The sequence below is a fragment of the Ctenopharyngodon idella genome, chromosome 8 (genome assembly GCF_019924925.1).
Source record: "Ctenopharyngodon idella isolate HZGC_01 chromosome 8, HZGC01, whole genome shotgun sequence".
Lineage (NCBI taxonomy): Eukaryota > Metazoa > Chordata > Actinopteri > Cypriniformes > Xenocyprididae > Ctenopharyngodon > Ctenopharyngodon idella.
In genome coordinates this window covers 27,037,408-27,053,647 of record NC_067227.1, presented here as the reverse complement: position 1 = coordinate 27,053,647, position 16,240 = coordinate 27,037,408, and the positions used below count along the sequence as shown (strand labels likewise).

The following is a 16,240-nucleotide window of genomic DNA, read 5'->3' as shown; positions in this document are numbered from 1 at the left end:
TGAAAAGCTGTGTTGTTTTATATTTATATATGAACTTGTTTTCTTTGCATTAAAGGATTAGTTCACTTTCAAATGAAAATTACCCCAGGCTTTACTCACCCTCAAGCCATCCTAGGCATATATGACTTTTTTCTTTCAGTTAAACACAATCGGAGTTATATTAATAAATATCCTGACGCATCCGAGCTTTATAATGGCAGTGAATGGGTCCAATGAGTATGAAGCTCAAAGTGCATTATGCACTTTGAAATCCAGATTTGGTGGAATAACAATAAAATAAATACATATTAGAATTGAATAAACATAGTGCTTTATAATAAATATATATATATATATATATGTACGTATTAGTATACTATTGTATATATAACTAACAATATAACAAATTTAGTTACATTAATATAACCATACTATATAACACGCATCTGAACACCTCTTCAGCAAACTAACCCTGGAACATACGTTGCTATTTGGCTACTGACACACCCTGAAAGTTACCTCCGTTTTTGGAACCGAAAGTTGAGGTTGTCTGTTTACTTAGTCTTAAACATACCCAGGTATGTCACATAACCTGCTTTCTGTAATTCCCCCTGGTCATACTGTCAATAGACAAACGGAAGGTTAACTGGGTTTAAAATCATATATTTTTTAAAGGTATGACGTTGCCATTTCTATTGACCTGAAAATCAGAAAAACGCATTGTTTAATAGCAGTGTGGAAAATTCACCATTCTATTTAACTGGAAACACTGTTTTTGCATACAGGCTCAATCAGTGTTTCTTAAATTTTTTTAGAGTGGAGTACCCCCTGAAGCATCTTTCTGTGTACGCCCTCTCTTCCACTTAGACTGCAGTCACACCTTTTCCATTAAGGAACAATAGTCGCCCCCTTAAATTGATTTTCCAGTGATTTTTTTTTTTTTTTACCTTTATAAATACCTTTTTAAATAAATAATGTTTTAAATTAAAAAAAAGGTTCAATAAAGACATATGCAATGATGGTAAAAACGAAGTGATACTTTTAAATATTAAACTAAAACCACCAGTAGGTGGCGGTAAGTCACTGTCTTAGTGAGTGAGTCATCGAGTCATTCATTCAGTAACGAAGCAAGTGGCTGTATTTGTAAATGTGTCATTGATTCGTTTACTCATACAATTCGTTCAGAGTTTTTGTTGAACCGTTTTATGAAATCAGTGTCACATTTGCAATCGTGTGGATATTGGGAAAAAATTTAATTCTTGCTCGTATATTATCAACATTAAAAACAAGAACTCGCAAGGTTTTTGTATCGAAGAGATTTTGTGTCTTAAATCGATCTCTATGCACAGTCTGTGTTTACAGGCTATTTGTTCTTCATGCTAGTAAGTGCTAAATCCCCACTTTTACAAAGGTACATTGAATGGCAGTAGCTAATGTAGCGCGATTTGCTAAGACAGCATACTCTGCACGGTTTGACGGCAAAAGATCGGATGTCATGTATTTATGACATTTTGCCTGTTAGTGCTCGATTTTAATGTTAATTTAAGGTGGGGTAGAATTAAATGAATGGCGAAACTCAGCATTTTGTTCGCGTACCCCCTCTTGTCACCTCACGTACCCCAGTTTGAGAACCACTGGGCTAAATAACGCCACTAACTTTGAGGTAGGCCTATTTGAATTAGCCTAGTACTTACTCATTTGCACTGTAATGCATTTTTGTTTTAAAGAAACTCCCATCTCCCGGCTAACCCTTACGAAAAAGAACTATACTTTAAGTTCATTTTATCAAGTATACTTAAGTAATGTTCAAGTATATTTAATCAAGTGTACTTTATTAAGTATACTAGCATCAATGTACTAGTAGTAAACTTGTAAATGTACTATTTTAATACCGCTTGGGACTAAATTGGCCCAATTGAGGTTTAAATTTAAGTGTACTATAAGTGTACCAGTAGTAAACTTTAAGTATACACAACTAGTTCACAGCTACGTTTCTCATTTGTACTGCATCTGTACAAGTGAACTTATAAGTATACTAGTTGTTTACTATTTTAATACTAGTAGTACATTTTTAGTATATGAAAGTACACTTTGAAATATACTCTCAGTAAACTACTAGTTTAGTGCAAGTATATTTGTTAATTTTCTTCAAGTGAACATAACATCACTTATAGTTTGCTTTTTACATATTATTTTTGCACTTTAAGTATACTACTATGTTCCTATTTAGGTATTTTAATACATTTTCATTGCATGATATATATAAACACCCACCAGTTTGAAAACACCAACAAATACAGAAATGCCCACTTTTGTTCCACAGAGACCTCATACTCTTTTGATCCGGAGATTCTGTAATCTTTCAGAAGATGCGTAACAGCGCCCCTACCGTATAGCCTGAAAATTCAGTCAATGGCGAAGAAAGAGTAAAGTAGATTTGAAGTAAATTCCTGTGTACACTGCCAGCGGACTAGCAATTCAGATACTCAGAATTAGGAATATATCTGTTTTCTTTATAATTCAATATTTTCAAACAATGTACGTTTAAAAGACAGTATGTAAAACTATGTGGAAAAAAGTAGCCTAATTATTAGGCTACTAAATCAAAAGATTAAACAGAACTACAAGCCAAGAATACTTAGAATACTAAATTATACTTGTGAGTATATCTCGATCAAAAGACTGAGTCCAAGTATAGGCCAAATATACTTAAACTTTTCTGTCAGTATTAGTCAGTATTAGTATACTTAAGTGCAATTTTAAATATCTCAGAATTACATAAAGTATATTTCTGAGAAGTATATAAAAAGTAGACTGAAAGTATACTTTCTTATTTTTAGTTTAAAAGAAGTATACTAATAGCACACTTGAATAAACTTCTTTTTCGTAAGGAAACTATTCAATAAAAATAATGATTAGCCTTTAGGAGACAGCTTTCTTCTAGTCTAGAATTCATGTTGGAGCTAATATTTAACTGTAACGTTACAACACATTAATGTAAAGTAGGCTAGTTTGAGAAGCGATAGATTGCAGAAATTGCAAAGGAGGAAGAACAAATGTTGTTCTATTTCAGCGACTGTCATGGCATCCGTAGTTTTAATAGTTTCTCTCATTATATTATTCAAAATTATTTAAATGCATTTAAAATTAAAATTAATTCCTAAAACCTACATTTGAGGGAAAAAAAAAAAAAAAAAAAAAAAAAAAAACACAAATACAGAAACAGAGTAAATTGTTTAGTGATCTAAACGAACCAGATAGAAAACATATTTATCTTACCTGACCGTTAGCTTCTTCGGATAACATCAACAAAAGTAAATCTATTTGAGGTTTTGTTCATGTCAAAATGCGCTTTAACAACCCCACCCTGTATTCACTGCTCAAACTCTCTCTCTCCTCTTAATGAGGAAATCTACATGAGCCTGAAAGGATAAACATAGCCAGAGAGGCAGTCTCTCAAAACCCGGTATGCTGCCTATAGACAGCATGAGGAACAATGCTATCAAGGTAGCCAGCTTATATATATATATAGAGCCTATATATTAAAATGTAATTGCAAAACAATTTCATTCAACTTAACACACAATACATGCTAGAATCATACCATAAAACTCAAGGTTTGTAGTTAAATTTTAATGTATTTTTTTACAAAATAGGCTATATAAATTTTAACATGTTCCAAGAAACACACACACAAAATCAGTTTCAAGTCTCCATTCAATTAAACTAAGGTCAATTGCTTATGGTCTTCTGTAGGATGAAAAGGCCAGGAGATACTCAAACCATTAAAAAAACGTATTTCTTATAAAACATGATTGTTTTGTGCAAAACGTGTAAAATAAAATACTTTGACATTAGTATTATAAAATATTCACGTATTTGCTCAAGGACAGTAAAACAAACTGCAATAAAGTGATTTTGCTGAGTAAATAACATTCCTGGGACAACAATCCTGTTGACTCAGGAACATGGGGAACTAAAATCTGTTCCATCTAAAGTGAATGCAAATAAAGTTTGTTTTTAGATGAACAAGGATCTGAAATAGGATGTGCGATAAGACCCCTCCCTTAAAGGCCCCTGAAAGTGAGACAGAAGCCGTTTAAATTGAAGATCAAAGAGGAGATGCTTCAGTACACCTAATAAGCTGCCTTTGTGTGAGAAAGTAATAAACTGTAAAAAGTATCATCACGTAAAGAACTGCCTGCCTGTCTGCTAATCTTTAACATGGTTGCATCACATATTCATTTTATAGTGGCTATAGGATATATGAAGTGTGAAAATGACTTCTCTCTGAACATATGCTAGATTTCTCCAATTATTTAGCCTACTTAAACCCCACCCCTGAAAACTTTCATTCATCTTCCTCCATTTCTGAGTGCAACTCCCACATCTTGAAAAATCCAATCAACAACCGATGCATGACATTACTGTCTCACATGTGACTGTTTGATATTCTATTCCTCCATCTATTTGTATTGAAAAAAACACCTTGCTACGAGCACTTTGCTGATGAAACTGTGACTTGACACGGCACTTACATACTGTTGTACTCATGTTGATTTGATTGCTTCTACTATTCTCATTTGTAAGTCGCTTTGGAGAAAAGCATCTGCTAAATGACTAAATGTAAATGACAACAAATCTGGCAAATATTACCTCTTTAATTGAAACTTATTTCTGTACGGTCTCTTTATGCAACATTAGGTAAAAACAAACCTGAAAACGTAACATATTTCTCCATTTTGTTTAAATAAATTAAGTAACAGCTAGACACCCAGGATCACATGATCATGAAAGGCTTAATGACCATTTTAAAGGGTCTGTGAAGGGATTCAGCAGCATATCTTCCTAAAGTCACCCTGTATTTCTGCAAGATTTACCTTTTGGAATTTGCCCTCAATGACATCAACTTTATTCTTTTAATAATGATTTACGAAGAGACCCAAGAGTGAAGAGATGCATATGATCCAGGTTGACTGCTTTCTCCATACAGAGCTGAGATTGCCACCATATCCTTTAAAAAAATAAAATAAAAAATTCACTAAATACACACACAAAGAAAATAATAGGTTAAAAATATAGCAAAAGTACAATTTCCAACCCATATAATTTAATATTTCACCAAACTCAAAATATCACAATAGCATGGGTCATTAAAAGCATTCACGATGCCTTTTTCAAACTCAAGACTGTACTATATATAATCAGAAGAAAGAGCTAGAACTTAAAGGGTTAGTTCACCCAAAAATGAAAATTCTGTCATTTATTACTCACCCTCATGTCGCTCTACACCCGCAAGACCTTGGTTCATCTTTGGAACACAAATTAAGATATTTTTGATAAAATTTGACGGCTCAGTGAGGCCTCCATTGCCAGCAAGACAATTAACACTTTCAATGCCCAGAAAGGTACTAAAAACATATTCAAAACAGTTCATGTGACTACAGTGGTTTAACCTTAATGTTATGAAGCGATGAGAATACTTTTTTTGTGCCAAAAAAAACAAAATAACGACTTTTTAACAATATCTAGTGATGGCCGATTTCAAAACACTGCTTCGAATCAGTGGTTTGGAGCGCCAAAGTCACGTGATTTCAATAAACAAGGCTTCGTTATGTCATAAGTGTTTTGAAATTTCAATAGTTCACGTATACTTTGGCAGTTTGATACACGATCCGAATCACTGATTCGAAACAAAAGATTTGTAAAGCTTCGAAGCAGTGTTTTGAAATTGCCCATCATAGGTATTGTTGAAAGTCGTTATTTTGTCTTTTTGGAGCACAGAAGGTATTCTCGTCGCTTTATAATATTAAGGTTGAACCACTGTAGTCACATGAACTGTTTTATATATGTTTTTAGTAGCTTTCTGGGCATCTGAAAGTGTTAATTATCTTGCTGTCAATGGAGGCCTCACTGAGTCATCGGATTTTATCAAGAATATCTTAATTTGTGTTCTGAAGATGAACGAAGGTCTTACAGGTGTGGAACGACATGAGGGTGAGTAATTAATGACAGAAATTTTCATTTTTGGGTGAACTAAACCTTTAAAGTGAACAGGAAAAGTGATCCAAACCAAAAAATAAATAGCATTTCTTTTTCTCCTCACAAAATAAATATAAACTATCTAATCTAAGGCATTTTCAGCATCAGTGAATTTCAAAATAAAATCTTTTCCTAACTGATTTTATCTCTATGCGCACATTACAAAGACAAGACAGAGATTGTCCCCTTGTACAGTGCACAGCATAAATGAGTACACCCCCTCTGAAACTTATGAAAGTCAGCAATTACTCAATTACTTAGAAGACATGTTAGGGTTCTTTAAGCAGACTTGCTGGAACATTATATCTCTAATCAATTACCAAAGGAGCATGTCAAAATTATTCACGAAAATAAGATTTTCTTATCAAGGTGATAAAATAAATGTTGTGTAGCAAAAATGAGTACACCCTCCTAAAAGTTACTAAATAAAATGAAATAAAATTATAATTTTAAAATTTTTCTGGTCTAAGTTTAAAGCAATGTTTGATCAACAGGTAAGTATGTTGAACCAAAACATTTAAAGAGAAGTAATTTCTTGACAATTAAAAGTGTTATATAGCCCACTGAATCATTCTCAGACTTAATGCTGACAACAATGGAACCACTTGGGAGAGAACTGTCAGGAGACTTATTTCTTAGCACAAAAGAGGACAGTGAGGATCTGACAAGAGGATTACCAAATCATTGTTTTAAGTGTGAAAATATAGCAAAAGTAACACAGAAATTAAAAAACAATGGACTTGTGACAAGGCCCCTGAAATAATCAGGCCTTCATTTTAAGCTTTCATTTAGTGATGAAGGATTTTTTTGCTAGACAAAGAGCAGGAGAAATACCAAGCGAGTGTCTCATAGCCAGCAAAATCTATGAAAAGAGTTTTACTCCGTTTATCTCACAGAGTAAGATGCAGCCTGCAGAAATGACATGCATGGTTGTTGTTCTCACTGGAACTACCTACTGTAGCCAAAGCACAATAAAGTCAGTTAGCCATTTCCAAAGCCCATATTTACAAAATATAGATTCTGGGAATCAATACTCTGGTCTCATGAGACCAAATCAATCATTTTGGATCTAACAGCATCCAAAATGTTATGGTGTTGCTAGAGGAGGAGTACAGTGAGACGTGCCTGGTTCCCACAGTAAAGTTCAGTGGTAGTAAAGCTCTTATATAGGGATGTATGAGTGCTGAAGGTGTGAGGGAGTTGTGCTTTATCAATGCTGTCATGAATTCCCACACCACTGTGTGATTTAATACACAAACTTGAAACAGAACATGTTACCCTTTCCTCATTTCCTGCACTTTTATTTTTATTAATATTATACATTTGTTGAATTAAATCTAGGGTGTACTAATTTCTGCAATCCTTAATTTAAACAAAATTGGCTAATTTACTTATTTTATGGCTATTAATGACATATATTTCTCAGTTTTTATTATGTATATGTTTAATACATTTTAGTTTTGCCATCTTTCCATGAATTGTATTAGTGATCATAAAGAAAATACATCTTTTGTATTTGTTCAGAGGGGGTGTACTCATTTATGCTGTGCACTGTACCTATGAGTTAAATGGTGAATGGACATTCACTTCACAAATTGCAGAAGTATAAACTAAACAGAACAACATCTTAAAACAAGTTAATTAGTTAATCAGTTAATTATTGAAATGGAGCTAGGAATACTCTCACCATCATATTTTGTGCTTCCATGTCCAATGTAATACAGAAGGCAGAAAACAACAAATGATAAGATGGGAGTTTTACGCCTACACACATAAGTTAAAGGACTAAAAAGTCTGATACAGTGATGATAGTGTATTTTCTACATGCTACATTGAGTTCAAATTCAGTTTGACAGTGGTTCTGTATGATTATCGATCATAAACAAACATTTGGCAAAAATTTAAGAGCATTTTTTGGGGTCACCAAGTTCCCCTCACACTGCCTGTGATATTATGTTGAACCATTCTGTGTGTCATCCTGAACACACAAGCAACATATTATTTATGCAAATGAGCATGGCATTGGAAAATGTAAACAGGAAAATCAATATGCAAAACAGTGTATGATAGGCGGCTACCATCTGAAATGAACATGTTGTAAAGAACACCACAGAAACAAAATCATTTAATAATTAGGAGACAATTGCCATCAAAATTTAATAATTTGTTTCCTTAATGCATTCACTGATAAATTATTATAATTAGGGCTGGTCGAAATGACCAAAAATATTATCACAACATTTTTTTTCCCATATCTTACGATATCTATATGATATTCATTTACCGTTAATGGGGAAGGAAATGCTTTCCACGTATTTGTTAGACCTTGAGAATCAAAGGAAACTTGCTTGAACTTAGACTTTGGGGGGCGCGGCTCTGCTGCTGACCCTGTGCTCACCGCGTGTGTCCTGTTTGCTTGTTTTGTTTGCTTGTTGGAGTTTTAAAGTGTGTTTTTAAACTGTTATGAAATGTGAATTTGTCTGTTTTTTGTTCTGTTTTTGTTGGTTTTAACACTACGTGTATAGCTATTTTATGTGCTGGTGAGCCAAAGACAATTTTCCACCTTGGTGGACAATAAGGATATACAATAAACATGTAAACTCGTTTGTTCACGCTCCACAGTGTTTCTACCTTTTAATTTAGGGCCCTGTGAAATCCATTTTATTTTCCACAAAATTATGAATTTTCCATTTTATTTTTGGGATTCTTTGTTTTATGATTTAATACAAATTTATATAAACTTTAGCAATTTAATCAAGCCTTTAAAATGTAATCAAATGAAAATATAACCATTAATTTACAACAAATCATTTTTATTTTTTGTCAAATAAGATGCTGCACAACAGAACTGTATAAATTAAAAACATGGATGAAAAAAATATCTTGGTTTTATGATATTCCTTATACGTATTATTATTATTACTTTGAGAAGTACATTTTAGTATACAGTAGAGATATATTTCGGTCATAATTTCTTGAAGTTAAACCAAACTTTTATTTCGTCAGTTTGTCATGAAGCTCTTTCAGTTTTAGTTTCAGTTTCAGTGTGTATTTGATGGTAATTTTTCTCAAATGAAACAGTGAAAAGCCTGTGAAGTGACTCCCAGCTCTGGAGATGAAGTTCATGTCCTCATATATTGAGACGGCAGATGCTGTGTCACGTGTGTGAGTTTGTATATCAGACGAAACCACGCACCATTCATTCAAACAGATACACGGAGAAATGACTTATTAGCGACATGCACTGACTGGCTGTTGTTGCGTTTATTTTAGCTGTGTGATAGGCTGTTAGATTAATCCATATCGAGTAAAAATGTCCAGAGCTTATCATTGTTATCGACGTAAATATTATTGCGACCTCGATATATTGTTTATCGGCCAGCCCTTTAATTGAAACACATTTATTTTAATTTAAAGGGTTAGTTTACCCAAAAATTTAATTTCTGTCATTAATTACTCACCCTCATGTCGTTCCAAACTTGTAAGACCTTTGTTCATCTTCAGAAGACAAATTAAGATATTTTTGATGAAATCCAAGAGCTTTCTGACCAGAAAGGTAGTAAAGACATCATTAAAATAGCCCATGTGTCTACAGTGGTTCAACCTTAAAGTTATAAAGCTCTCGGATTTCATCAAAAATATCTTAAAGGGGACATTGGATGCAAAATTCACTTTTACATGGTGTTTGGACATAAATGTGTGTTGGCAGTGTGTCTACACAACCAACCTATAATGATAAAAATCCACCCAGTGCTTTTTTTTTTTTTTTTAATCCCCACAAATCATAAGCACTTTGTCAGATCAAGCCGTTCACAGATTCTTGGCAAAGTGACATAAATTTGCACAGGCCCCTCCCACGACTCTTGACGGACACTGCCGTTTTAGCAAAGACCCGCCCTGAGTGAGCTGTAAACAGACAGTCAAAAGAACATATGATTATTTAAGTGTATATGCTGTAGAATTAGTTGAAATTTTGGAAGCAATAGAGTGGATTGTAGAAAGTGGCGCCAACAAGTTTTTAGTATGTAGTGACTCTGTATCTGCTCTTTCGAGCATTAAATCAGGCACAACTAGAAACCATAAGGGCTTGATCTATGATATTTTATTTATTTATACAACAGCAGTTAGGCAGGGGAAGAATATTGCATTCATGTGGGTTCCGGCTCATTCAGGTATTGCGGGCAATAAAAGGGCAGACAAGTTGGCAAAAATGGCAACTAAAAAGGAAAATGTTGAAATCAATATTAAGTTATCTAAATCAGAGGGAAAGAGCATAGTGTGGAAAGAAATAATGGCAGCAGCAGTGGTAGAATGAAACAAAAGGGAGACATTTATATTCAATACAAAGCAGAGTGGGTGTGTCAAGAGATAATGGTACGAGTAGGAGAGAACAAGTCAGTTCAAGCAGAATAAGAATGGGGCATAGCAATCTTAATGGCACTTTACATATTATGGGGAAACACCCAACAGGAATGTGCACACAATGTCAGAAATATGAAACGGTTGAGCATGTTTTAATATCTTGTGGGAGGTTCATTCAAGAAAGACAAGAAATGATGACCCAGTTACAGAGTTTAGGACGGGTAGAGGGAAGTGTTAAAAGTATTTTAGAGTGTGCAGAGAAACAAAAAGGCAGGAAATATTTATTAGGTTTTTTAAAAGAAACTGGATTGGAGAAGAGAATATAGTGTAAAGGGAATTTAATACAGTAGGTGGCAGTAATGCAACAAATTGGATGCCAGCTTTTTTTTTTTTTTGAATCTTTGCAAATCGCCTTTCCTAATAATGTGCTAGTTAGCGAGTTCCACAACGAATGCGGCTGAAGGTAAAGGCCAGTTCACACCGCACAGATAAACGCCAACAAACGCGTCTGTTGGAGTTTGTTGGATCAGGACACTGCTAGTGTGAAACGTGTGTGATACCCCTGTCGGCGTCTGTTGCCGCTGGTCGGAGTTTGTTTTCACGTGACTGAACATGTTTAATCGGCGTTCGTTGGGTCGGGGAATCAAAGACTATAGAATAACACAAGACATGTCAATTGTATTGTTTTGAATGGGAGAAAGTGTAACGCGCAATATGGCGGAATAAGTCCCGCCTTCAAAATAAGAGCCAATTGCCGACTTGTAAAGTCATCGCGTCACTGCAGCGGCCGTTAGAAGCACCGGTTTCTATAGAAACAGTCAGAAGCGCGCCTCCGAAATGAGGCACAAGAGACGCGCATTTAGGTCTGCGCATGCGCATTAGCTTGATCCAGCCTGAAAAATGCATTTTTTTTGTCATGATTCGAGCGTTTAGAAACTAAATTTATGAGCCGGTTGTTGTTAGATTTCATTGGTGATTTCAAATATGAAATTTAATCGTAAGGTTGGCGAACAGTTTTGGAGAATTTGATGTTTCCCCATTCAAAGAGACAGGAGCAGCATGATGCCCAGGATGCCCAAGAGGCGTTTCAAAGATGGCCGCCGAGTGAAATGACTTGTCTTAAAGAGACTTTGGGGTAATGTCTGATTTTCCCACAAACGACAACAAATTCTGACGTAATCTGACCTGGACACGAACTGTTGCCATGACGATGAGGCAAGTCCCTTGCAAAGACTGCTGTTTGATCGCGCCGGCGCCTCACGCACACACAACAAAGCACTGCAAACGTGACATTGAAAATATCAAAATAATACAGTCGAACAAACATATATGTCGTCATTTCTATTTAGAACCTTCTCACTGTAATTCATAACTGCACGTTTATAATGAACAATGCATTAAGATGATTGTCTTATTACAAACTTTACATTTTATGTAAAGATAACATGGTAACACTATAATGAGGTGTTAGTTAATGTCTAACAAGTAATTTTCAAATGTATTTTAATCGTTTTTGAGCATTTATAACTGCATAAATAAGAATGGTCAGTTCAATGCAATACCTGCCAAATAGTGTTTACAGCCCGCCCACGGAAGATAGGGGTGGGGTGAACAGTAGCTCATTATCATTTAAAGGGACATGCACCAAAACGGTTCACTGTGAACAGAGCTGTTTTTGACAAGGTAAAAGGGGTGTTTTTTTACACAACCATTAAGAAATTTTAATCAAAGTATGTTATAGACTTTTCATGAAGACCCAAAAGAATCATACTAACTTGTGGAAAATTGGCATCCGATGTCCCGTTTAATTTGTGTTCCAAAGATGAACGAAGGTCTTACGGGTTTGGAACGGCATGAGTGTGAGTAATTAATGAGTGAACTAACCCTTTAGTTAATAATTGTTTTCATTCATGGCCATTCTGTTTTGAATGAATGACTGCGCAATTGTTTTTCGTTTTTTGAGTTCGAAGGCTGAGTGTGCTTATGCTCAGGTAGCTTGGATAACAGAAAAGGATCCTGGGATTCTTTAAGAGTCACATCTCCAAGAAGAGAAAGAGAACGAGGAGCACAGATGGCTGCCGCCATAGCACCACCCCCACCAACAGCAAACTGATGATGACTAAACAGACCAAGAACAAATCAAAGTGATCAAGGAAACATCAGTCCAGATATTTCTCAAAATCATGAATGCATTATGGTTGCAAAAGAGAAGTTACACCAACCGCTCAAAGACAGAATCCATGGAAATGGTGAATCAGGAAGTAGACTTCTTGTTTCCGACTGCAGTGGATCTTTGTCTGAAAATGCAAATTAAAACTAAAAGCAAGGGAAGAAAACTAAGAGGAAGAAATGCTTCCCATTTATGTTCTTGACACTGAATCAAACTCAAATGAATCAAATGAAGTTCAATCAAACTCAAATGAAGTTACAAATGAATGAAAGCCACCAATGAATTTGCCACCTGGCTGCAAAATCTGAACTGCTAAATGTGGTCAATAAGGCTGTCATGGAGACACAAATATCATCTGCTTCTGATCATTCACCTGCAAAAGAGACATTAATATTACTTCAAGCTAAGTCTACATTCTGTCTGCATATTGTTCCATATTCAGCATTCTGCATTCCTGTCCAGTTTCTGTGCCTTTGTTCAATAAACTCTGTGTTTTATACAACTTACCTGTCTGCATCCTTCTGTTGTGTGACAAAGGCATTTAGGTATTATAAACATTATCATCACGGATGTCTGTAAAGCTCATTTGAAAAAAATGTGTACTGTGAGAAGCACTATATAAATAAAACTGACTTGACAAACAAACAAGCTATGTCTACACCCTTCCTTGCCAAGAACATGAAGCCACTTAGAAACAATTAGTAAGCAAGATGATCTAGTTTCCTTGTCATGTTAACCATTTAGTATTTTATCAGATCCATGCATTTCAGTGTAATATTAATACATTCAGTATTACAAGTCAATTTTTTAAATCTGGGTCTTGAAGCAAAAACAGGTCAGAACCAGTAGTCTAAAGCATAACAAGGCTTGTGCAAAACTAAATGAACACGACATGGTTGCAAAAAAAACCAAGCAAGCAGAAGTTGCAAAAGTGTTAACCTGAAGCCACATTAAATGCAGCATTTCAGAAAGTAGCTTTAAAAACTCATGTGAAGATTCACAGCACCAACGAAACATAATGTTTCAAGCCAACAGACTCTTAGGGCATGGCAATAAAAGGCCACGTGTGGCAACTACAACACAAAATGTTTCCAGAACATCGTGATTGACATGGCAGGTGCTTATCTAACAACAAATGTACACAGTCCAGGGACATGCAGAGAGTTCCTCAGAGGCAGGGGCTCAAATGTAAAAAAGGGGCAATGTAAAAAAAATAAATAACATCAAGCCTGCATTAATTTGATAAAAAATACAGAAAAAAACGGTAATACTGTGAAATATTATTACAGTTTAAAATAATGGTTTTCTATTTTAATATACTTCAAAATATAATTTATTTCTGTGATCAAAGCTGAATTTTAAGCATCATTACTCCAGTCTTCAGTGTCACATGATCCTTCAGAAATCATTCTAATATGCTGATTTATTATCAATGTTGGAAACAGTTGTGCTGTATTTCTATGCCAAATACACTCCTTCAGAGTTCCTACAAGTTTTGGAAAGTTTTTTTGAGCATGGCCCTGTATTACGTAATAAAGGGCGGGATTCATTGTATAGGCACTTTTTCGGGAAGAGCACGCACACATCAACCAGAGCGAGAGAGCAAGAGCACACCCATCAATGTGCTTTGTTTCTTTTTATGGAAGTGGTCGGCAGCGCTGCACAGGTCTTGCTCAAGAAAGATTTGCCACCAAAGAAGTGTGTTTATGGTTAAGAGGGAACGATAATATTGCTTCTCAAAGAACCCAGCGTTAAGTGAACAATGGAGCTGAGAGATTTGTGCTCACGCATTACATTGATGCGCTCTCGACATTTGCCAATAAAATAATCATAGAAACCGCCTTAAATTAACTGTCAAAATAAGGATAAAGTCGTGTCTGAAAGTTGCAATCAATTTTTTATTGGTTAAAATGAATGGAGACTATCTTGTGTTTTTCCGTGGGTGCTCGAGCCCTCAGGATCGGCACTTATGGTTTTAGCGGCCCAGTTCGACGCTGGATTTACAGATCGCTTGAAACTGAAAGATGGAGCGGTCACAACGATAAATGATCCCGGTCATGAGTAAAACTGCATCAAATGTCTGTTTTGTTGGCAGTTGGAAAGTAAGTGTATATAATGTAAACAACATGAACGTATAGTGAATCAAAAGTTATCCAGGGATAATGCGATGGTGTATTGTGTGTGTTTAAATACATTTGTTTAGCTGAACATTGATAGCTTGCAGACGATCGCTACACAAAAGCTGCACGTTCGTGACTCTTTAGCTTCGCTCATGGCATGCCTCCAGGATCTCGGCTGTTTTCGGAAAGAAAGACTCGGTACCGCGTATCTGTCTTTTATAAATATGATAAAACTGAAGACTCTTCGGAGATATGAAGGATGCTATACTACTCTATAGGTTCTCAAGATTAACATGAGATTGACAGAAACTGTGTGTGTTATGTACCCTTTAACAAAGATTAATAAATGCTGTATAAGTACAGATCATTATTAGTTCATGTCAAATAGTAATACATTCAAATGTAAAAACTGACAATCTACTTGACTGCAAAAAATATTTTTCTTTTAATTCAGCCAAGGGGTCATACCATGACATATCGATCTTTCTTTCAAGTCTTCACATAATGCGAATTCGCAGGTCAGAGTTCACCAAACTTGAACTTTGGAACGCAGCGAAAAGCGAAACTTTACATATGAATAGAAGTCAATGGAACTAAAAGTGCAGTGTGTCCGCCCCTTAAAGGGTTAGTTCACCCAAAAATGAAATTTCTGTCATTAATTACTCACCCTGTTGTTCCACACCCGTATAACCTTCGTTCATCTTCAGAACACAAATTAAGATATTTTTGATGAAATCCGAGGGTATCTGATCCACACATAGGCAGCAACGTCACTGAACAGTAGTGGATTAATAATTTGTATTAATATAATAATAATAATAATAAGCTGCATATATATATATATATATATATATATATATATATGTACACACACACACACACATATATATATACACATATATACTGTATGTATATATATATATATATATATATATAAAAACAAAATGCAACTTACCACAGTTCTCCTCATCGCTGTGATCTTCACAGTCAAAGGAGTGGTCACACCTCCATGAATTGGGCACACAGTGTCCATTAGCACATCTGAACTCTGACCTAGCGCACGTCTGTGCTTTAGATAGCAATGTGCATGTGTCTAACTGTTCATCTGCTCCATCTGAGCAGTCAGGCTTTCCATCACAAATGCTGCAGGCAGAAACACAGCGCGCTGCTGCCACACAGTGGAAGGAGCCACTAGTGCAACTCAAACAGGAGATCTCATCGCTGCCATCGCCACAGTGGTCCACACCATCACAGCGCTGATTCAGAGGCACACGTCTGCCGTTATTACACACAAACTGCTCTATGCTGTGCTTTGCAAAAGTAAAAACTGTTCTTTAGTTCTGAAAGAAAGTGTTGAAGGACAGTTTGAGTATCATTAATAGCATCTGACTGGGCTACATTTGGTAAAACTGTGCAAGCAGGTGAATTAGGGTAATCTGGGACATTTTTTGCACTTTTGGCAATTTGCTGTATTGTCAGTTACCAAACAACATTTAACATGGCAATAATATAAAAATAAAGAAAAAACAGTCAGTTCATAATTTTGATTTGGACAAAAATAATAAAT

General features: G+C 35.3%; 1 protein-coding gene across 8 annotated transcripts in view; it reads right to left on the bottom strand.

The window, feature by feature from the left end:
- Positions 1-16,240, bottom strand: part of LOC127517634 (N-acetyllactosaminide beta-1,3-N-acetylglucosaminyltransferase 3-like) — a 133,653-nt gene that overhangs the window by 75,690 nt on the left and 41,723 nt on the right. The window contains exon 1 of one of the 8 annotated variants that reach the window (XM_051903560.1): positions 3,259-3,373. The exons of 6 other annotated variants lie outside the window; for them this stretch is intronic. Coding sequence is in view for 1 of the 2 variants with exons in the window: in XM_051903558.1 (XP_051759518.1) it covers positions 12,417-12,502 (86 nt within the window). In the remaining variant the exon portion in view is untranslated. Of the gene's footprint in view, positions 1-3,258; positions 3,374-8,813; positions 12,503-16,240 lie in introns of those variants that run through there. One more of the 8 variants, XM_051903558.1, reaches the window with a different exon arrangement.